Here is a 23,099-nt window from a genome sequence, read left to right on the forward strand (position 1 = left end):
GGCAGCGTGGCTGCGTGGCCACGCTGGGGGGGGCCCTGCTGCCGCCGCCGCCGCTGTCCCCGCTCCCGCACTAGGGACCCATCCCCGGGCAGCGCGCGGCCTCCCCCTTCCCCGCGCTAGTTGTCCCTGTGGCCGCTCTCGGGGCTGCCGGTGGCCCGGGGGGGGGGCCTCGAGCGGGTTTGGGGGGACAGGGAGAGGACGCAGACCCCTTGTCCCGAGCAGCCCAGCCCCCCCGCGCTGGGGGCTCCCCTAGACGGGCCACCCGGCCCCCGCAAACCCCACAGACGCCAGGATGGAAAGGGGAATGACAGGCGCGGCCGGCGGTGTTTTGTCTGCCCGCGGCCGCCGTAGCCGCACCCGGAAGTGTCTCCATGGAGACGGGAGGAGCCCGGGCCTGGCGGCGGCGGCGATGGAGAAATACGAACGTATCCGTGTGGTGGGAAGAGGGGCCTTCGGGTGAGGGCGGCACCGGGCGGCTGTGCGGGGAAAAACACAGGTTTCTTTATCGCGGCACGGCGTGTGCTGGGGAGCCGCCGGGCCCACCGCGGGGCGGGAGCGCGCAGGCCGCGTTACCGTAGCAACAAGGCTCGCGGGCCCTGTCGCCGTGGCAACGCGGGGGTCTGCCGGCGTGTGGCACCCGGGGGGGTGTCCAGGCCTTAGCTGTTGCCATGGCGATGAGGTGACATGGCACAGTTTGTGTGACACCCTGGCGGGGTGGCGGCTGCGAGGCCCTGTTACCATCGCAACGGGGAGGGGGGCAGGGGCCGGGCCCTGTCCCCCGCTAAGGCCCTGTCCCCACCCCGCAGCATCGTGCACCTGTGCCTGCGCAAGGCTGACCAGAAGCTGGTGATCCTGAAGCAGATCCCAGTGGAGCAGATGAGCAAGGACGAGCGGCTGGCGGCACAGAACGAGTGCCAGGTCCTCAAGCTGCTCAGCCACCCCAACGTCATCGAGTACTACGAGAACTTCCTGGAGGACAAGGCACTCATGATTGCCATGGAGTACGCCCCAGGTGGGCCCTCATCCCTCCCAGTGCCTGCAGATGGTTCCTTGGCAGGTCCAGGGGACACCAAACCCCTTTGGTCAAGCTACCATGGCTCCATGTTGTGCTGCTCGTAAAGATGCTGTGCTTTGCACCCCCAAAGAGTCTAAATGCGTCTTTCTTGATATTTTTGTAGACAAGGATGTGGGAGTCCTGGTGGACACCAAGTTGACCATGAGCCAAGTGATCAAGTGCTGATGGGTTGCCCAGACAGGTTGTGGAGTCACCATCCTTGACATATTCAAAATACAGGTCGTGGTCTTGGGCAACCAGCTGACAGTGGCCCTGCTTGAGCAGGGGGTTGGACCAGATGACCTCCTGAGGTCTCTTCCAACCTCAGCCTTTCTGGGATTATATGTCTTATACCTGCTAATCCAAAACAGAGAGATTTCTGACATCTCTGTCACTGATAATTGTGCTGCCACCTGCCCTTGGCGTGGGTTTCACACTCATTTCCCTGTGTCAGCTCTCGGCCACACTGCTGGTCCCACAGCTCCGTGTGGGAAGGTGTGATTTGCTGTGGAGTTTTCAGATGAAATCAATGTTTTGCACAGGGTTTGCTGGAAGGTGTATGTGAGCTCTGAATCTGGACCTCCCCTTCTCCAAGGGGCCTCTCGGCGCCACGTGGCCTCTTGGACTGCAAGAATTTCTCTTTTGTAGAACAGGCTGATCTTGTTCTGCCATCCAGCCTCGTGTCCTCCTCCAAGGGCTGGAATTTTAGCTTTGCTTTTCCTGCTGCCTTTGAACAAGGTGTCAACAGTAACTCCTCTCTCTAGCTGTTCCTTCATCCCACTGCCTGTGCTGCCTTTGTTCTCCGCGTGGCTCGGGAGGACCTGCTGTGTGTCCTACTGAGACACAAGCTTTTTTCCACGTGCCTGGCTTGTTTGGATGCCATGGCTAAACCCCCTCAGCTTTTTGGCCAGGCTTGTGCTGCCCTGGTCAGCCCCCCCTACCAACAGCCCTTGGTTGTGCTTCACAGGGGGCACGCTGGCAGAGTTTATCCACAAGCGCTGTAACTCCTTGCTGGATGAGGACACCATCCTGCACTTCTTCGTGCAGATCCTCCTGGCTCTGCACCACGTCCACACCAAGCAGATCCTGCACCGTGACCTGAAGACTCAGAACATCCTCCTGGATAAACATCGCATGATTGTCAAGATTGGAGACTTTGGTATCTCCAAAATCTTGAGCAGCAAGAGTAAAGCCTACACGGTGAGTGGCTTGGCTCTGCAGGGGAACTTCTTCCCGCCAGGGCAGCTGGAAACTCTGGGCCTGGCTCACGATGTCTCTTGGAAGCTGTGAGGTTGGATGTAGCACACTTGCAGCAGGCCACATCCCTGAGCTGCTGCCTTGCTGCTTGGAGTTAATACAGGCTGTTGTCTTCACGCCCAAGTTTGCTGCAGGTGAGAAAAACCTGCCTGCCCAAGCCTAGGAGAGGACAGGGTTGTCTGGTCCCACTGGTGAGGGTAGACAGGGTTCCTCCCACTGTCAACAGTGCAGGGATGGTGTTTGCAGCCTCGTCTGACACATACTTAGCAACTGAATTCCTGCCTTGTCTTAATCTGCCTCTGCATGAGACTGGAGTGTCATTCCTCACCTGGTCTAATCTGAGTAGACATGTACATCATGTTCATTGCTCTGGGCTCTGATTCTCTCAAGTGGATGGGAGCAAAATTAGAGGTGATCTCTCTTTGTGTTTTTTACTGAGGTTGTCAGGCAGATGTTGACACCCAGGAACAAAAACCCAGCTCCACTGAGCTTGAGCTGGGGGGGCTCAAGCCAGCCTGTGTGCTGGGCTCTGAGCTGAGCCTTTCCACCTGCCTGCCCTGGTTTCATAGGGTCATGGGCATTTCTTTGTCTCTTCCAGGTTGTGGGAACTCCGTGCTACATCTCCCCGGAGCTCTGTGAAGGGAAGCCTTACAACCAGAAGAGTGATATCTGGGCTCTGGGCTGTGTGCTCTACGAACTCGCCAGCCTCAAGAGGGCCTTTGAAGCTGCGGTGAGAGGGAGGTGGTGCACACGTGGAGGGATAGGGATTACACCTAGTGCAGGGAGCCATGGCCTCTTACAGAGGTGAAAATGTACACTTGGATCATTCTTATGGAACTTGGAGATGAGAAGGCAGAGAGCAGTCCTGAGAACTTGCTCCTTGGCTTCGCCTCTGACTGCCCAGTATGTCTCTCTTTTTTCTCTCCAGAATCTTCCTGCCTTAGTCCTGAAGATCATGAGTGGGACATTTGCCCCAATATCAGACAGATACAGCCCCGACCTGCGCCAGCTCATCCTCAGCATGCTGAACCTGGATCCCTCCAAGAGGCCCCAGCTGAATGAGATCATGGCCCAGGCCATCTGCGTTCGGCCGCTCCTCAACCTCTACACTGACGTGGGCAGTGTCAAAATGAGAAGGCAAGTGATGTGGCCACCTGGAGAGGGGCTGCCCCAGCCCACAGCCCCGTCTGACCAGCACACTGTCTTTGTTACAAGCTCCAAAGTGAGTGTTGTCCCCATGCAGCTCTCCTGTGTCACCCAACAGGCAGCTGCTGTGGGTTGGGCCTGGCCTTGGTGGCTCTGGGCCCAGCAGGTGTGGGCTTCTCATGGCAGTGACAGTGAATGCAGAGTTGTGAGCTCAAGGGGAAGCAAACTGATGCCAGTTCCCCTCTCCTCCTCTCCTCCCCTCTCTCAGGAGGTTTAAACCACCTCCTGAGGCAATTCTGTGAACTATTCAGACATGACTTATGCTGTAGCTGTGCCCAGACCTTCTGTGACTCAATGCTCTGTAGGAGCTCTGGGGCTGAGCTGACATTCAGGCCTGGTTTTGGTTTGACAGGCCTGAAAAGCCCGTGGCTCCAGTGCCAACAGTGACCCATGGCCGGACAGGGGGACGAGTGAGCAGTGCCAGGCCCAGGGGTGAGTCCTGGCACGAGGTGTTCAACACAGCTATGTTTGGAGGGACCCTTGCCCTTGGATGTCAAGGGGTCTCAGAAGCTTCTCCTGGAACCACTCAAGCTTCTGGAGGGAGGAAGTTAAGATGTCACCTTTCTTCAGCCCTGGAGAAGCCCATGGGCACCTCAGCTCTGAGGACTGAGCAGCATTTCTCCAGCTGCCTCCTCTGGGTTGTGATCCCTTGAAGCTTGTTCCTGCTGCTCCTACTGTGAAGGCTGGGATCTAGCTGGGGGTGCTGAGGGGGAACGTCCCAGTGCAGGACGATGCTGCTGGTAACAATTAGCTAGAGCTGTTGTGGTGCCACGTCCCTCAATTCTGGGATAAAATACAAGGAGTTGTTCCCATGTGCTTCCCCTTAGCCCTGGTGGGGATCTCCTGCTGCTGGCAGGCAGCTCTGCTGGCACCCAGACTGGCTGGTGGTGTTGCTTCTCCTGTGGAAGGAGAGCCAGGGGTCCACATTCATGATTTCTCTTTGATCTGTAGGTGTCCGAGGAGGCTCAGCCAGGACAGGAATCCCTCCTCCTTTGTCCTCCATCTACACGTGGGGCAGCGGGATCACGGCCCCGCTGCGCCTGCCCATGCTCAACACCGAGGTGGTGCAGGTGTCTGCGGGCAGGACACAGAAGGCTGGGGTCACCAAATCGGGGAGGCTCATCATGTGGGAGGTGAGTGACAGGGAACCTGGGGCATGCAGTGGCTGTGGAAGCCCCAGAGGTGTGATTTGTGAGGAGAAGACGTTTCTCCTCACTGCGTAGGCCCTGGTGTGGCTCCCCCAGGACTGCAGTTCCATCCAGGGTGTGGGTAATTCTGCTAAGCCGGTGGGAAGGAGCTTATCCATGTTCTCCAACCCAGCTCTTGAATGGTTTCTCTCCACCAGGCTCCCCCGATGGGTGCTGCAGGAGGCCCTTCTCTCCCAGGAGCCACCGAGCAGCTCCAGCCTCAGTTTGTGTCCCGCTTTCTGGAGGGCCAGTCTGGTGTGACCATCAAACACGTGTCCTGTGGTGATCTCTTCACAGCCTGCCTCACAGGTGAGACGCTGCCTCCGTGTCCTGCCTGCACTGGTGTCACCTGAAGCCAGAACTGAGCTGTACAGTGGGGACTGCTGTGTGAGGAGCTTCTGGGAAGTTCAGCCTTTCTCTGTCACATACTCTTGGCGTGTGACAGAGACCAAACAGTGACCAGCAGTGACTGGCACTGCAGTGAGAGGTCATCGTGAGCTCCTGCAGGGCCAGTAGTCCTCAGCTGTAGGAGAGCAGGGTCTGAAACCCCCTTCGAGTGGAGCAGGAGGAGTTCAGGCTGGGAGGGGATCATGCAATCCAGCCCGAGGCCATGTTTGTGGAGCAAAGTCCTCCTAATGGTCTGTTGGGAGCCCTGTTTGTACTTCTGCTGGGGATCAAACGACAGATATGCAACCAGCAAACTTTGCAGGCATATGTTTGTCCTGCCTTTCCATTTCCTGCCACCCCTCTACTGGGTGGCTGCTCATCAGTGCCTCTGTGTATTTAACACCTTGACAGGCCATGGGGTGAGCAGCTCCTGCATACAGAGCTGTGTTATCTCAGGGCTCTCCTATCATCTGCTGGTGTTTGGGGACTTGTCGCGGCGCATCGGGGCTGCCGCTCTCCAGACGCTCGCTGAAGGCTTCTGGCCCCTGCAGCAAGTTATGAGTCAGAGTAGGTCCAAGCAGAGCTGCTGTCCTGGGAGCCATGGCCTTCCAGAGCCTCACGTGTGACAGTAACATGACTTCTGCTTTTCCAGACAGGGGGATAATCATGACTTTTGGCAGCGGCAGCAACGGCTGTTTGGGGCACGGGAACTTCACAGACATTAGCCAGGTTTGTTGTGAGGGTGCTGAGTGCTCTGCTCCCCCAGGACAGAGGATGGATCATGAGAGGGCTCATCCCAGCTCCAACAATGTGCATCCCAGGCGTGCTTTGGCATCCGACCCCTTTTCCCTCCTCCCCCTGTCACTGCAGAATTTAAAAGACCCAACCTGCCTCTCTCTTTCTCTCTCTCCCCCCCTGCACAATGATCCCTTTGAGCGTGGGGGAAGTCAAGAGCTGCCTTGTGGTTGTTGTTGGCAGGCACCCAGCTTGGAGCCTGCCTCCAATCACACACCTGCCTGCTTCACTCTTGGCCTGCAGCTGCCAGGGTTCACTGAGAAAAGTTATTTTTCAAAGGAGCCAGTATTTAAAGACGAGCTGTGTGTTTCCAATTGGCTCGGAGCACTGGGGCTGAGGGCTCCTTGCTCCCTTCCAGCTTCTTCCTTGCCTGCCCTCGGATGTGGCAACAGCCAATGGCTTCCAGCCCAGTCACCATGGTCAGCTGGCTCGTTTGTTCCTTCTCTGTCCAGAGCTGAATCGCTCTGTGCTTATTGCTGGGGAAGTGAGAGCAGTTGGGAGCAGCAGCCGGGCCCCAACAAATGGTGCTTTTCACTTGAAGCAGATAGCGAGCCGTGGGGAGGTGTCAGGTCTAACAGCAGGTCACACAGCAGGGGCTGGGCAAGAGGTGCAGATCCTGGTCTCTCCACACCCTAATGAATAAGCAGCCGGTAGCTCACAGCTCCTCTGCACAGGATTCTTCCAGCCAGCACATCCAGCACCAAGCCCCTGCCTGCTCTGAGCGGGCTCTGACAGCCTCTGGCACTCCCTGCATGGGCAGGGGGGCAAATCCCAACCCTTCAGCTGAACCTATTCCCTCTGCAAACCGTTGGGCTTGCTTTCTTCCGCCCCAGAGATGTTTGCATTATCTTCTGTGCTCTGTGCACGTAGTCTCTGAACCCTTTGAAGACTCTTTGGAATGAAAAGTAATTCTCGGGTGTTTGTGTTGGATGAAAACTGGGATGCTGCCAGTGCTGTGTTGAGGCTGGGGGGGCTGGGTGGGAGGGATGGGAGCAGCCGGGCAGGCTGGGAGGTCTCGGCTGACGGCTGCTGCTCTTCCCCTGCCAGCCCAAGATCGTGGAGGCCCTGCTGGGCTACGAGATGGTGCAGGTGGCCTGTGGCGCTTCTCACGTCCTGGCGGTTTCCAATGAACGGGAAGTGTTTGCCTGGGGCAGGGGGGATAATGGTAAGAGATGTCTGCCTTGCCAAGCAGGGCTTGTGCCTTCCATCTCCTCTTCCCACTCCCCTCGCTGGCTCTGCTTGCCTGCAGCCCTCTCCAGATGTGGTGGGTATGGAGGAGCTGCAGCTGCTTCACTGCCTCCCAGGCCCCCGTGCTTTGGGTTTCTCCACTTTTTGTGGCCACAGGTCTCACGCTGGGCTCTGGCAGCAGCTCTGTCGATGCCGTTGCTCAGTTGGTGTGTTGCCATCAGCACTGACCTGCTCTGTCCCTCCTGCCAGGTCGGCTGGGGCTGGGTACTCTGGAGTGCCACAACTGCCCCCAGCAGGTCCCAGTCCCTCCGGAGCACGAGGCTCACAGGGTCATCTGCGGCATCGATTCCTCCATGGTTCTTACTGTGAAGAACCAGATTCTTGCTTGCGGGAGCAACAGGTGAGGAGGGATGAGGGTCTGTGCTCCAGAGCTTGCCTATAGCTTCCTGGGTCTGTCCATCTAAGATTCTAAGATTCTATGATCTTTGTCCAACCCAGGAGTAGGGAGCAAGGAGCTCTAGAAGACATCTCTGTGTGATCCTGCTCCCCAGCATCTCGCTGCTGGCGGTGCAGTTATGCTGGAGCAGGATTTGTCTGCAGGGTGTCTGCTCCAGGCTGCATTCAGCCAGCTCTGAGCTCTGCTTTTCCCCCTGCAGGTGTAACAAGCTGGGCCTTGACCGGATCAGCTCAGCAGAGGAGCCTTCCCCAGAGGACCAGGTGGAAGAGGCCACTGTGTTCACGTGTGCCCGGTCGTCCCCCTTGAACCAAGAGCCGATCGTGTGCGCCGACATCGGCACAGCACACTCAGCTGCAGTCACAGGTGAGGGGGGTGCCCAGAGCCCTCAGGAGGACCTGCACCTTCACTGTCCTCCTACCGACATTTCCCATGGGTAGAGAGGCTCAAGAGCCCGATGCTGGAGCTCCGTGGAGCAGGATGTCCAGCATGGTAGAGAGCAATGAGGTTCAGGGGCTTCAGTGCATCCTCGGGTGACAGCCAGTTGTTTCTTTTACCTCTGTTACCAGCTTCTGGCCAGTGTTACACCTTTGGGAGCAACCAGCATGGGCAGCTGGGCACCAACTCCTGCCGCAACAGCCGTGTACCCCACCTGGTTGTGGGGCTCCAGGCCATGAAGGTCAGCGTGGTGGCTTGTGGGGACGCCTTCACTGTGGCCATCACAGCAGGTGAGGCTGAAGCCCCTTGGACTGCAGCAAGCCCTGCCTTCCCTGTGCTTGCACTCCATGCTGTGGCCAAGGCAGGCCTTGGAGATAGCCCAGGGTGGTAATGGAGAGCTGGAAGGCTGATTGCTGGTCAGCTCAGCCTGCAGCAAAGTGTCCATGTCCCTCTGCAGATGGTGAGGTGTGCACCTGGGGGAAAGGAGCCAGGGGACGCCTGGGCAGGAAGGACGAGGAAACGGGAACGCCGAGGCCAGTGCAGCTGGAGGAGACACATCCATACCTGGTGACCTCTGTAGCCTGCTGCCACGGGAACACACTGCTGGCTGTAAAGCGTGAGTAAAGGCTTTGTTACTGGGGTTGCTGCAGGAGGGCCCAGCCAGACACACCAGACCAGACTGAGTAACCCTGGCATGTAAGCTCTGTGTTATTCTAGTCCCTCTAGAGCTATGAACAGAACTAACTTGAAGCCCATAGAAACTCCCCTTCTGCTATGCAGCACCATGACACCGATACTTCCTCAGGGCTGGAGGGGTAGTGGGGTGGCAGAGGTGGTCTGCACCCCTGGACAGGTGGGCTGGCCAGGCTGTGGCCAGCAGGGAGCTGGTGTGCTGGCAGAGCACCAGGTATCCAAAAAAGAGCAGCTCTCTAATTGATGCTGCTGAAATAGAAGCTGAGATTTGAGGCGTCATTTTGGCTGCTGGCTTTCCATTGTGGTTTGGAAAAGATAGTGCTGGTTTTGTGGTTCTTCTCTGCTGGGGCCAAAGGCAGCATCATTGCACAGTTAAAACGTGCCCGTGGTGTGACCTGCCTTTCCGTTGCCTGGATGTACGATGGGAGCCTGGCCCAGACTGCTGGAGGGGCCTTTCTTCCTCCTCTGCTGGGCTGATTATGGCCTCAGCTCCGGGCTGAGGGATTCCAGTCCCAGCCCACTTCAAGGAGGCTAATTACAGCCCAGAGGGGAGGAGGCCAGGCTGACTGCCCCAGCTCCTGCTCCAGCGCCGAGCTCTCATGTGATCTGTGCTGCCACGTGAAGGGGACGGGAATGGCCGAGTCCCTCGGCTCAGGAACAAGTAGGGCATTTGTCATGGGAGTCAAAGGGTTTTGTTTCTGCAGGAAGGCTGCAGGCTGCTCCCCCTTCCGCTGCCAGTCACCCTGTGCTCCATGGCAGCTGGGCTGTGGGCTCCCAGCTGCAGCACCACAAGAGAGGGACTGAGCCTGTACCCCAGAGCTGTCCCCCTGCACTATCCCTTCCAAAACCTCCACCCTCCTTCCCAGTGCTGGAAGTACAAACTCCAGCAGCTGTGGTGTCAGGACAGCAGCCTGGCCTACTCCACTGTCCCTCAGCAACTGGGGTGCAAAAGCATTGAGAGCTTTGTAAAAAGCTGAGCTCTGACTTTGGGCTTTCACACAGCTCCAGCCTGCCTGGAAACCTCTCCAGAGAGAACACAGAGCTGGTGACACGTTTGATGTTGCAGCTGTCAGCTCTGGCTGTGATCTGGCCTGGAGGGGGTGCTGGCAGCAGCGAGCACTGCTCCACCTTTGGGGTGGCAGTTCTGCAGTGCTCTGTGGTTTCCTCCAGTGAGGCCAGCCCCGTTTTTAACTGGTTTGGGCTTCTGCCCACTTTACTGCAAGGCTGTTGTGCCCTTCTCTCAATCCCACTGCAAACACAGGAATAACTGGGAGAAGCCAGGTGTGCTGGAGAGGAGGAGGATGAAAGGCACAAGCCTCACAGACTGCATTTCCTCCTGCCAGGGCTCTGTGCTGGGCACTGCTTCCTCCGTGTGCCACTACTTGGCAGCTTCCTGAGGGAGCAGGACAGGGATTGCAGTGCCCATCTGTTGGGTATCAGGCCTGCATGGGGCAGGGTGTTGCTCCCTGTAGCTTTATTGAGATGGTGGCTTAGGGCTTATTCTGGGTCCTTGCCCTTTGTGTTTCAGCTGCTGTAGAAGAGTCGCCTTCCCAGTGAGAGCCGAGGGGCCGAATCCAGCCTCATCATATAGATACTGGATGTCCCCCCACCAGCCCAACCTGCCTGTCCTCTCACTGCCTGGCTCAGACCTGTGTTCCTGGACTCTAGAGCTCCCTATGTTCCAAAGGCAGCAGCCTGGAAACAGGGAGCTGCTAAGGATGGTTCCCATGGAACTGGAGCTGGTCTCACGGAATCAACAAGGGTCAGGGTGAAGCTCCAGTTCCCTAGAGCTGCTGCCCTGGATGTGCCATGGGGCAGACATCCCCAGCACTGCCTTTCGGGGGGTCTCTCTGAGGCTCTGCCCCTCCCTGCTGGAAGTGTCTGTGTAGGAGGGTGAGGAGCACCGTGGTTGTTTTCCCCTGTGGAAGCTGTCTCTGGTTACAAAGCCCAGGCTGACAGCCGGGTGTCTGAGCGAGCTGTCAGCCTCTGCAGCAGTGTCTGGAGTCAGGGCCCCAGGCGCTCTGCTGGGTGACTAAGTGCAAACCCCTTTTCTAATTAGAGAAGTCTGCCCTTTCCCATCCCCCCTTTAAAACGTTTCACCCCTTTGTTGAGCTGTTCATCACTCCTTCCAGGGTCCTGCCCTGCATGGCTGGCCGAACCCGCCGGGGGCAGCCTCTCGGTGCCACGCAGCCCGGCTCCCTCTCCCAAAATGCTGCCTGGAGCTTTCCAATTACAGCCTTCCCCGCCCCCAGGAGCTCACCGGAGAATCCTCCGGCTGACATTTGTCCTCAGGCTCCTAAATCCTGCTGCTGACCAGCTCACTGGCTCCCAGCTGAGCTAGCGGAAGGCAGCAAAACACAGCAAGTGATTGTGTCAGTAATTGAAGTTTTTTAACCCAGATCTCTCCAGGGAGATGATGAGTTTTCACCAGGGATCCTTCTGCAGGCAGGAGGGGCAGATCACCATGTCACAGACAGGAGTTAGGATTTTTATCTCCAGAAGGGTCATTTCCTTTCAATATTTTTTTTTCCTTCTTTTTCCCTTTTTTTAACTTGCATCTGCCCTGAGCCATCATTTGATGAGCTTCTGTCTCTGATCTGTCTGACATTGCAAATGCTCTTGCCTTTCACATCCATCTTTGTGCTGTTGCCAATCTGTTGTGTATAAAGTCAGTGCTTTCATAAGCTGGCTGAGATGAAATCTCTCTAATTATTTTTGTGATTCTTTCCTGTTCTCAATGAGGGGAACCTCGCTGGGCTCTGGTAGTAGCCGACTGATCCCTCTGTCATGGGAAAAGTAATGAATTTTTGCAGGTCTCCTGCTTTCTCCTCCCTCTCCTCCCAGGCTGGGGAAGGGAGCAGGTCCCGTCCAGCCAGGAGAGGCGTGTGCAGCCCTGACTGCAGACACTGCCTCCCTCTTTGGCTCCTGCCAGGGTGGGTACATGGGTTTTTCCCTGCCGTTTTTTGTTTCTTGTGGAGCTGCCTTTTCAGGCGGTTACACCCTGCTATCCCAGGAAGTTGACGTGAATTCAAAGGCTCTGCCAGTCCCCTTGGCACTCGCCTTGTGCTGCAGGTTACAGGGACGTCTCTGCCAGCCTGGTGTTGGTGGAGGGGAAGGTATTTTTTGCTCCCAGACCAACCTGGGCATCAGAGTAATTGCAGGGCTGGGTTAAATTGCCTTGAAGCCCTGAGCTGGCAGCAGCACCAGCTCCTACAGCAACAGATTTCTCTTAGCTGTGTTGTGCTCAGCTCTTGGGGCTCTGCTCGCCCTAACCACTTCCAAACACATCCCAGAAGAAGGGGCTGGAACTCCTGCTGCAGCCTCACCAGGGCTGAGGGTTTGCTGGGACTGCAGGCAGGCAGGACAGAGTCTATGCCACCTTTTGTCTTGTCAGTTGTGGCACCAAAATGTCACTGCTCCAGGGGACGTGCAGTCTGGAGAGTCAGGCTTTTCCTGCTCCAGCTGGGCAGTCCAATCCAGGGGTGAGCTCCCTGGGCAGCCCCCGCTGTTCCCACTGATGTGCTGGCGTTAGGTGGGTTGTTTTATGGCTTAATGATGCCCAGCAGTGCTGGAGCTGGAGGTGTCACCAAGTGTTGAATATTGGGACCCTTCGCTCCAGACAGGGAGAACCAGTCTGGCCTAGTGTGCTTTGTGCTGGGGGCTCACACCAAGGGCTGGAGCCCTTGGGATTTCACAGCCTGTGCTCTCTGTGCAAGGAGTTCAGCTGTGAAGCCCAGCGAGATGATTTGAATAATTTAATACCAGGCTGTGACCAAGCCTGGCGAAAGGGTAAAGGAAACAAAGAGGCCCCCAGCCCCGAGCAACAATAGCTCTTGAAACGACAAGCTGGAGCATGTCGGTGCTGCCGGAGGCAGAGAGCAGCCCGGGCAAATAGGCCAGTTGCATTCCTCACGTCTGCTGCTTTGTTTCCCTGCAGAAGCTGCCGGTGAAAACTGCAGGTCTCAGGGCTTCTCCCTTTATCCTTGTTTTGTTCCCGGGTCCTGCAGAGCTGGTGGTGGATCAGCCTGATCCTGGTGGCTCTTCCTGCTAGGAAGGAATTGGGTAGGGGAGGTGATGTGGGTTGAGGCTGCCTGTGCATCCCAGCTGGTGAGGGCCCCCTGTGGTCATTGTCACCCAAGGAAAGCCTGTCCCCATTTCCATGCTTGATAAGGTCCTGTGGACCTGGGGCCATTGCTGTTAGGAGGAAATAGCACAAATGCCTGCTGACCCTGCAGCTGATTTGATTTAAATCCCAGCACCTCTCTCGTGGCTCTATCCCTGTTCCCACGAGGCTTGGCAGAAGGTGCAGCTGCCTCTGTCCAGCCTGGGCACAAGTCCCCAGGGAGAGGACTCTCCTGCTCCTTCCCCTGGAGCAAAACACTCCGCCTTAGAAGCTGGAGCGTTTGTTTTCTGTCCCTCTAAGTTAAACAGGCAGAGGGATGGAGCCGGGATGCAGGGCAGGGGGAACACAGCAGGAGGCTTCCCCCAGCCCAGGCGGGTTCAAGGACCGACTCATCATGGGGGGAACAGAGAACATATCACCTCCACAAAGGGAATTGCCCTGCCCGGGGGTCGAGTGTCGCCTTTGTGTGAGGCAAACGCCTGGCTGTGATGTGGAGTGTGGGGAAGGCGTTAGTTAGGGAGAGAGGAAAAGGGGGGGGAGCTTTGTTTGCAGGGTCTGACACCTCCCAGCCGTCCTGCCGGCACAGCCAGCACCTTCTGATGGCTTTGTCAGCTCCCGGCTAATTAGCTGAGATGCTCTTTAGTGAGGTTAGGAAAGAAAAATCTTGAAAACATCAAAGAGAAGCAGTGAATTGTGATAAAACTGGGCTGTGTTTCATGCCTGTCAGCGCAGACCAGGCTTTCCAAGCTTGCAGGAGTGCTGTGTCCTGTGTCTTCTGCAGAGGAGGCTTGGGGAGTCCCCTCACCCACGGGATGCTGAGGGTCTGTCCTGTTGGGTCAAACCTGGTCCCATAAGGGTGTCCAGGGATGTTTTTTCGGCTGGGCAAGGTGTTGAGGTGGCTGGCTGGGGCAGCTGGGAGGTGAGCCTGGTTCCAGGGCGTGCTCTGACTTAGTGGCAGAACCAGACAGACATGGGGCTATTTGTAGATCCTGCCCTGAGGGAGTCATGGCTCTGATCAAACCTGCCCAGGAGCATCACAACCCCAGGCTATCACCCCGGGACAGCTCAGAGGTGCCCAGTGGACCCTGCTGCTCTCTCTACAGTTGGTCACTGTTGTTTATGTTGGGTTTCCAGGCTCTCTGGGAGCTGGTTAAATTTTACCTTGCTGCTCTCCACCACCCGAGCAGGCTGCCAGCTTAGCCATGTCCCTCAGAAGGACCCCACGGTGGCTGTTCATGCTCCATGTACACCAGTACACCAGTACAAGCTTCCCCACTTTTTGGGTGGTGGGAGCTCAAGCCCTGTTGCAGCTCAGGCCATGGCAGGGTAACCTGTCACCCCTTAGGGTAACCCCAGAAATCAGCCACCCATCCCCTTCTTGGCAGCAAGATCAGGCAGGCTCCCTGCCTCCCACCTCCCCAGCTTGCCAGAGGATTTTATTTTAAGCAGAACCTCTCGGCAAGAAGGGTAACGTGAGCTCCTTGAGTGACAAGTGATAGAGCTTGACTTGCTTAGCGTGTCCCCCAGGAATCCCTCTCCTCTGCCATTTGCTAATTGAAAACTGCCAACATTTGGGGCTGGAGCAACTGCCGCCCGGGCTGGGAAGCTGGCTGGAGCGTTGGTGGGACTAACACATGCTCACAGCCTGTCAGCTGCTTGTCTCCATCTCTAGGGAAAGGGGCAAATACTCCCATATGCTGCTCTGGTTTCTGAAAGAGTGACGTGGGGGCTGGAGCCAGACAGGTTTTTCTTTTATTCTCCCTCCTCCCAAGTCCTTGCGTGGAGGTTGGAAATCACAGGCCAGAGGGTTTGCTGTTGGCTGCAGCCCGGGGGTGTGAGCTCTGAGCAAGATGAAGCCACGGGAGCATGTGGTTCCCCTGTTCCTGTGGCATGGGGGGGGGGCTTGGGCAGCCCCTTCGTGTCCTGCTCTGTCACTGGGGTACCAAGCCCCCCAGAGGGACTGTGGCTGATGTGATGCTCTCCAAGCCCCCTGGGATGGCTGTGCCCAAGGTGGTGCTCCCCAGACCCCTGGGGGCTGCTGTCTGGCCCTGGTGCAGTGGGTACCAAAGCCCCCTGGAGTGGCTGTCCCCAATATGATGCCCCCTAAACCCTCAGAAGTGACTTTCCCCACAGTCCTAAACCTCCTCAGAGGGGTTGTTCCCCATATGATGCTCCCCAAAGCTCCGTGATAGGTGTCTCTAGGGTCCCAAACCTCTCCGGTGTGACTGTCCTCGGTGGTGGGTACCAAACCGCCCCGGAGGGTCCATGCCGGAGCCTCCAGGGTGTCGGGGCCGCCCCAGCTCCCCCCGGTGCGAGGAGGCGGAGCCCGGTCGGGAGGCGGTGGCGGTGCCCGGCCCCCGGCCCCGGGCGCGGGGCGGTCTCAGGCCGGTTCCACCGCCCCGGCCGGCCCCCCCGGGCGGAGCCGGGCAGCCGGAGCGCGGAGGAGGAGGCGAGCGGGGCGCGGAGGAGGCGAGCGGGGCGACCGGGATGCCGGGCTACGACTACAAGCTGCTGGAGCGGCCGCGGCGGCGGGTGCTGTGCCCGCTCTGCGGGAAGCCCATGCGGGAGCCGGTCCGGGTCTCCACCTGCGGCCACCGCTTCTGCGACACCTGCCTGCAGGAGTTCCTCAGGTGAGCCCCGTCGTGACGTCACGGCCGCCCCGCCATGACGTCGTGCCGCGCACCCCGTCCTTCCACCCCCCGCCGTCACCCTCTCCCCTCATCCCGCGGATCCCCGGGGGCTCCGCGCCCGGGGAGTCAGCGGATCCCCCCCATTACTGCCGGGTGCGGGGCCAGGGTGCCCCGGGGAGGGGTGTGGGGTGCCCCGCGACGGGGAAGGGGGGGCAGGGTGCCCGGGGGTGCCGGGATGCCGCGGGGTGTCGCCCAACACGGGGAGTGCGGGGTGCATCGGGCCGGGGAGGGGGTCCGGGGTGCCTGGGGGTGCCTCGGGGCCCGGGAGGGGGATGCGCCGGGGGTGCCCCGGGGCAGGGGGGGAGTGCCGGGCTTGCCCAGCCCGTGACAGCCGTCCCGCGGGGTGCAGCGGCCCGTGGCCCCTCTCGGTGAGGAGGAGGAGGAGGAAGAGGAGGGCCGGTGAAGGCCGGTGCGGCGAGTTTCGAGCGCTTGCAAAGATTTGTGCTTAACCCCTTCCTGCCTCGGCCCCGCCGGAGGAAGCGACCGGGGAGGTTCGGGGGGGTCCCCACTCCGTGCGCCCGCGCCCACGGGTGAGCGCGACCGTCCGTGGGTGAGCGCAGGGAGCGAGGGGAGGGGTCCGGGCAGCTGCTCCCGGGGCACGTGCCGGGGCCACCGTGCCCGGGGCGGGGGGTCCCACAGCAACACGAAGAGGGGGTGTCCGTGTCCACCCCCCTCCCGCCCTTGCCCCGGGCCGGGCGTGCGGCGGTGCCGAAGCCTCACCCCGGGCCCCGGTTTCCGCCGCCGCCTCCGGCTGCGCCTCGCCCCACGGAGGCGACCTTCGCCCGGGCCCGGGGCCCCGCGGGCACGGCCGCTGCTGGACGGTTTCTGTGAAACCGGGCGTTCCCCGGGGCCGGTGCCAGGCAGCACCTCTGTCCCCCCCCGCATCCACCCCACGGACACCTCGGATCTACCGGGGCGGCCGGACACCGGGGTCCCCCCGGCCAAGCCCCCCCCCCACCTCGGTTGCACTGGATCAGGTTTGTGGATCTCCCGGGCTGAGCTACCCAGCCCCGCCGCCTTCCCGGGGGGTGCGGGGGGGTGCGGGGGGGTGCCGAGCTCCCCCCCCCCCATCACCTTGCTGCGCCCCGACACGCTGCGAAGGTCAGAGGCAAGGACGGTCCCCCCAGGCGCTGCCTCAGCACATTCCCTGCCCGGCCGAGCGTGAGGAATGGGGAGGCTTTGTCGAGGATTAGGCACTGGCTTCGGGTCTCTGTCCCGCTGCCCCGGCAGCCCCGGCACCCCGACACCGAGCGCAGGGGGCAGGCAGGGCTGCCTGGCCCTGGAAAGGCAGCAGGGAGATGCCAGCCGTGGGGCAGTGCCAGCCGTGGGGTGATGCCAGCCGTGGGGTGATGCCAGCCGTGGGGCAGTGCCAGCCGCGGGCTCCCCGGAAGGGGCTGGGTGCCGGGAGCAGCTTATCTCGGCAGGTGCTCGGTGACTCCCAGAGAAACACCCGCTGGGAACAGTCCGGGCACGTGGCAGGGCTGGATGTGGCCGTGCTCTGCAGGGGTCACACCCCACAACACTGGGCTGGTTTTCCTGGGGCATGTTTGTCCCCCCCTGCCAGCACAGGGCTGGTGGCTGCAGGGGATGTCACTGTGCCATGTCTGGGCATCCCAGGCCAGCACGTGCTGGGTGGCATCGGTGGCATCCACTTGGCAGCCCTGGTCAAGGCTGGGCCAGCACCCAAGGGCGTGCAGTGATTAGACATGCAGGGGCTGCACACAGGCCAGGGTGACCTGGTGGCCTCATCCAGAGCCACCTTGGGGACACCAGAGTCTCTGCATGTCCCTGCTGGGGGCAGCACCCATGGCCTCCTGCCCCAGGGCCCAGCAGGGATGGCATGTGGGGTGCCACTCTTGTATGGCATGGTGTTCTAGGGGCCCTGGCCAGCAATGCTGCAAGCCAGGCTGTGTGTTCGGCTCTGTCCCTGTCGGTCCACCCCACACTGGGGCCATTCCCACCTCGGGGATGGCTGAGGGCCCAGCAGGATGGGGACCCCCTCAAGGGCTGCTGCCTGTCCCCCCACCCTGGCTCACCGCAGTGGCTGATGGGCTGATTTCCTGCAGAGGCCACGCATCCGGGCTGCACATCTGGCGCCCAGCTGTTGTCCCCCCACCTCTCCTGGGCCCCAGCACCTGGGGCTGTGGGTGTCCCCGGGCCGCACCGGCTCTGCTCCCAGCCGGCCGCCCGCACCCTGCCCTAATCCCAGGGGGCCGGGGCAGGCGAGGGGGCTGCCGGGGCTCCAGATGGTGGCACAATCGTGGCGGCTGGCCCAGGCCCCCAGGGACCGTGGCCGCCGTGCCGGGCACGGGGCGGGGGGGCTGCCCGGGGGGGGGTGTCTGGCGGGGGCATTTCCCAGCTCAGACAGATGGAGCAGGATTAGAGCTGTGGCTCCCCGAGGGCCACGGCTGGATTTGGTGTGGGGTTGAGTGCTGAGGGGCAGCCCTGATGTCCTGGGGTGAGATGGTGGGGACCCTATGGGACATCATGGCTGTGTCACCAGTGACACACTCTCTCCCCCACCCCAAGTGATCCTGACCTCTCTGTGTTTTGCAGCGAAGGCGTCTTCAAGTGTCCTGAGGACCAGCTACCCCTGGACTACGCCAAGGTGAGCCTGCCACGTGGTACCTGGCTTGGGGTGAATGTCCCTGCCACCCATGTCCCCACCCAGGAGCTATCCCCAGGCTCTACACGCCTGCCTGGCACGGCCGCCCCAGCCTGGCACGGGCGCCCACGCGGAAGCAAGAGCCCTTTGTGCCGCGGGGCCGGAACGGAAACCCGCTCCTGACAAAGGGGGCTTGTTTGTGTGCCGGCGGGGGGGGATCCGGCCCCGGGCAGCGTGCCTGTGGCTCCTGGCCAGGCTGGGGAGGGGGGTCCCTGTGCCCACCCCCCCCAGCCCAGCGCAGGGTGTTGATGCCCTGATGTTGCCTCCCCAGATTTACCCTGACCCGGAGCTGGAGGCACAGGTGCTGAGCTTGGCCATCCGCTGCATCCACAGCGAGGAGGGCTGCCGCTGGAGCGGGCTCATCAAGCACCTCCAGGTAGGGCCCGGCAGGATGGGGAGAGGGTCAAGGCTGTGCCCCGTGTGTTTGTGTCCCCACCTTTACCATCTCTGTGCCTCCCACCTTGCCAGGCCCATCTTGGCACCTGCGGCTTCAACGTAATCCCCTGCCCCAACCGGTGCAGCGCCAAGCTGAGCCGCCGCGACCTGCCCGAGCACGTCCAGCACGGCTGCCCCAAGCGCCGGGTCAAGTGCGAGTTCTGTGCCAGTGACTTCACCGGGGAGGCCTTCGAGGTGGGACAGGGGAGCTGGGACACACACCATGCCAGGGGATGTGGCTGTGGTGGGGACACAGGGAGCAGGGACACAGCTGGCAGGGGTGGCGTGGCAGGGCTGGGGGTGTGATGGGGTTGTAGCCAGGTTGGGGGGGCTGCAGTGTGGGGACCTTGATGGGCTGCAGGGCACCATGGGGACACACAGCCTGGGCAGGGGGAGAAACCCTGGGTAGGGAGCACTATGGAGGGCACAGCCTGGCCATGGGGACAGTGCATGACACTGGGGAGTCATGCACAACTTGGCCCTGGGGACAGCCTGGCAGGACACCATGGGGGGACATAGCCTGGCCTTGGGGCCAGAGCCTGGGTGGCAGACCCCATGGGGGGCACAGCCTGGCCATGGGAGCCACTGCCTGGCCCCATCCCTCAGCAGGGCTGGCTGGTGAGGGCAGGCAGAGGGTGATAATGCTGCTGCCATTCCCAGGGCCACCAGGGCACGTGTCCCCAGGAGAGCGTGTATTGTGAGAACAAGTGTGGGGCCCGCATGATGCGGCGCCTGCTGTCCCAGCACGCCCTGGCCGAGTGCCCCAAGCGCACCCAGCCCTGCACCTACTGCTCCAAGGAGTTTGTCTTTGACACCATCCAGGTGAGATGGGGCTCACGGGGACCCTCACCCTGCCAGCTCCCAGCCCCAGCTCACTGCCACTTGCTGTCCCCAGAACCATCAGTACCAGTGTCCCCGGTACCCTGTGCCCTGCCCCAACCAGTGTGGGACACCCAGCATCGCCCGGGAGGATGTGCCCACCCACCTCAAGGAGAGCTGCAGCACTGCTATGCTGCTGTGCCCCTTCAAGGAAGCTGGCTGCAAGCACCGGGTGAGTGTGTCCCCAGCACTGTGCCCATGTCCCCATGCCCATGTCCCTATGCCCATCCCACCTTGGCATCCTGTGCCTTCTCCACTATGGTGTCCCTGTGCCCCACAGTGTCTCCACACATGGTGTCTCTTCTGCTCTATCCCATCCCTGTAGCTCTGTAGTGCCCTTATCCTTGTCCTGCCTCACCTGTGTCACTTTGCCTTCTCTGGTGTCCCCATGCCATCCCAACCAGGTGTCCTTTTTGGACTCAAATTGTTTTAAAGGTCTTTCCCAACCAGAACAATTCTGTGATTCCATCGTTCTGTGAGTGTCCCTGTGCCACCCCTGTGTTCCCATGGCATCCCTGTGCCATCCTGCTGCCTTGCACATACATCCCAGTGACATGCCCCCTGCATCCTTGTCCTGTCCCACCCCATGTTCCCACACTGTCCCATGCCCCTGTTCCAGCCCCTTGCTGATGTCCCCATTCCCCCTCAGTGCCCCAAGCTGGCCATGGGCCGGCACCTGGAGGAGAGCACCAAGGCTCACCTGGGCATGGTGTGTGCCCTGGTGAGCCGGCAGCGGCAGGAGATCCTGGAGCTGCGGCGGGACGTGGAGGAGCTGTCGGTCAGCAGCGACGGGACCCTCATCTGGAAGATCGCCGACTACGCCCGCAAGCTGCAGGAGGCCAAAGCCCGCAGCAACTACGAGTTCTTCAGCCCCCCGTTCTACACCCACAAGTACGGCTACAAGCTGCAGGTCTCAGCTTTCCTCAATGGCAACGGGAGCGGGGAGAGCAGCCACCTCTCCGTCTACATCCGCGTGCTGCCGGGCGAGTACGACAACCTGCTGGAGTGGCCCTTCTCCTACCGTGTCACCTTCTCCTTGCTGGACCAGAGCGACCCGTCGCTCTCCAAGCCCCAACACATCACTGAGACCTTCCACCCCGATCCCAACTGGAAGAACTTCCAGAAGCCGGGAGCCTCGCGCAGTTCCCTGGATGAGAGCACCCTGGGCTTTGGCTACCCCAAGTTCATCTCCCACGAGGACATCAAGAAGCGGAACTACGTGCGGGACAACGCCATCTTCATCAAAGCCTCAGTGGAGATCCCCCAGAAGATCCTGGCCTGAGTCCTGGTGTCCTGGGGTGAGGGGGGACAGGACATGAGCTGAGCCCCCACCCAGGGGTGCCCCAAATGGTGCTGAACCCCTGCCCACAGCCCGTGGCTCCAGCCTGGGGACACTGTGGTGGCTGCAGCCGGCAGCTCTCAGGTAGGCAGAGGTTGGGGCTGCCTCCCCCTCCCCCATGTCATTCCCGGGGCTTGGGACCCCACAGCAGACCCAGCAGCCCCTTCTCAGGTGCCCAGGGTGGTGCTGGGTCCCCCAAGCCCCTCACCAGGGTGCCCAGCAGCCCCTGCCAGCCTCTTTGGGGATCCCACAGGGACCCCGCTGCCCAGAGCCATATTTTGTAAGCTGGTGCCCCCAGGAGCACGGTTGTTATTTATTACGCCAGGCTGGGGCCTGATTCCCCCCCCCCAATAGCCACCACCCCCCTTTTTGTCAATTAAACTTTTCTTGTATTTATTACGGCCGCCTGAACCTCCTTCCTCCGCCCACCTGGGGAGGGGATGGGGACACCCTGTCCCCAGCGCGTGGCTGCTCATGGTGCAGCAGGGGGGTTGGTGGGGACAGGGCTGGTCTGGGGGGCACAGAGGGGGTTAATCCCTGACCCACATCCCGGGCAGACGGGCTCAGATGGAGACAGTTAATTCGGTAATTACAGGGATGTGCGGGTGTGTGTGTGTGGAGGGGGGGGGGTCCTGTAGCCCCTCCTGCTCCACTGACCCCTCGTTAGTGCTGGGGCAATTACAGTCCTGCGGGGTGGGGGAGCAGAGCAGCCAGGGTGGGTGGGCAATGGGTGGGGGAGTCACTGGAGTGTTTTTGGGGGGGCCCAGGTAAGTGTTCCCCCCCCTTAGTGAACCCAGGTTGGGGGGGAGGGGGGTGAGTGTCCCCATAGGCTAATCCCACAATTGCATTAGTGCCCCGCCCCTCAGCTTGTCACAATTAGCCCTTAATTAGCCGCACCCCGCAGGCCTGGCTGGGCTGGGGGGGTGCTCAGCGCTGCTGGGGTCTCCTCAACGCCCTCCCCCGCCACCCTGAACTTCCCCTTCTGCCCATCCCGGTGCCCGGTACCAACTCAAACTGGCTGATACCAGCCCAATATTAACCTTTTCCGCTGCGTCCCCCCCCGCGCCCCCTCCTGCGGTGCCCATGCGGGCTCAGTGGCGCCGCCCTGTGGTGCCGCGCGTCGCTGCAGCCACGGGGGGGTGTTCACCCCCAGGGAAGGGACCCAGCCCTACGTATCAAATAGAGGATTATTTCCACCACCCCCCCCTTTCTTATTTTATTTTTTCCCCTCTTTAATCTGCTTATTTTGCCCCCTGCCCCATTTTGTTTATATATTTTGTGTTAGGTACATTCTGTGGGTGCTCACACACACACGGGTGGGATTGGCAGCCTCTAAGTAGCTTAAAAAAACCCCCATAATATTAAAATATTAAAATAATTGCACGGCTCACACGTCTCCCTGCTGGAAATGTCAGCCTGATCTTCAAGCACCTCTTAACCTTCCCATCTCTGCATAAAATTGCAGGCGGGTTTGGGGGGGGGATGTTGCAAATCCTCTGCAAGGCCTGGGGTGGGAAGCAGGAGATGATGCTCTTCAGATTCGTGGTGGAGAGGGAGAAAAAATAGGTAAATTGATTTTCTACTAATTTTTTGCTTAAAATATCAAGTTTAAAAATAAACTTCCTGGAAGTTGAAGATCTGTTCTAAAGGCCCAGAACCTGCCAGCTTTCTCCATCAGTCCAAAGGGGCTGGGACACTGGCTGGTGGTTCTCAGGATGTTCCAGCTAGTGAGGAAGGTCTGATTAAATGTCCATTAAATCAAGGGAGCCCCTTGACAGGGGGCAGGGGCTGGACCTTTGCTTGTTGAAGGCCCCCAACCACATTGGTGATGCCTTTAGCTACCCAACCCCCAACTCCTTTTTTTTTTTACCATCTTATAACAACTTCGGGATGCAGCCAGGGAGGATCTTTGGCAAAACCACCCTGTCTGCCCCTCATGCTCTGATTTGTGCTGATTGTTGATGCTTCTCAGCCAAGATGGCTACACCAGACAATATTTAATCAGGAGCAAAATGTGAGACAGGTTTGCTTTTCTCAGCCTTTATTAACGCTTGGCCAAGCTCCTCTTTCTCCCCCAGCCCTTTGGTCTCAGGATGGAGGGGGTTTGAAGGGTGGGGGGGGTGGCAAAGGAGAGGGTTTTATAGAGGGACCATATAAATCTTGGTGCAATTTCATCTTTGCAGCCCTGGCACATCTCCCAGGCCAGCAGTGAGCCCTGCTGAATCAAGAGTTCGTATCCAATTGCCTTGAAATTCACTTAAACTGATTAAATACTCCAGTAATTTTATTGCAATTTAGCCTCGTTGAGC

At 59.9% G+C, this 23,099-nt stretch overlaps 2 protein-coding genes across 2 annotated transcripts; both read left to right on the forward strand.

Annotated features, from left to right (window-relative positions):
• The first annotated feature begins 196 nt into the window (after window positions 1-196).
• NEK8 (NIMA related kinase 8) lies at window positions 197-11,352 on the forward strand. The gene is made up of 15 exons (XM_051635995.1): window positions 197-456; window positions 807-1,012; window positions 2,022-2,254; window positions 2,910-3,041; window positions 3,240-3,448; window positions 3,870-3,949; window positions 4,469-4,650; window positions 4,863-5,013; window positions 5,744-5,820; window positions 6,934-7,051; window positions 7,324-7,474; window positions 7,731-7,894; window positions 8,098-8,256; window positions 8,424-8,582; window positions 10,188-11,352. Exons 1-15 carry the CDS (start codon window positions 293-295, stop codon window positions 10,214-10,216), a joined length of 2,214 nt encoding a protein of 737 aa, XP_051491955.1. The 5' UTR covers window positions 197-292; the 3' UTR covers window positions 10,217-11,352.
• Window positions 11,353-15,199: 3,847 nt separating this feature from the next.
• On the forward strand, window positions 15,200-21,186 carry TRAF4 (TNF receptor associated factor 4). The gene is made up of 7 exons (XM_051636086.1): window positions 15,200-15,412; window positions 18,029-18,080; window positions 18,409-18,513; window positions 18,606-18,767; window positions 19,233-19,394; window positions 19,468-19,623; window positions 20,101-21,186. The coding sequence occupies exons 1-7, from the start codon at window positions 15,270-15,272 to the stop codon at window positions 20,731-20,733; spliced, it is 1,413 nt and encodes a 470-aa protein (XP_051492046.1). The 5' UTR covers window positions 15,200-15,269; the 3' UTR covers window positions 20,734-21,186.
• The last annotated feature ends 1,913 nt before the right edge of the window (window positions 21,187-23,099 follow it).

This window comes from Apus apus, chromosome 18 (assembly GCF_020740795.1).
Source record: "Apus apus isolate bApuApu2 chromosome 18, bApuApu2.pri.cur, whole genome shotgun sequence".
NCBI lineage: Eukaryota > Metazoa > Chordata > Aves > Apodiformes > Apodidae > Apus > Apus apus.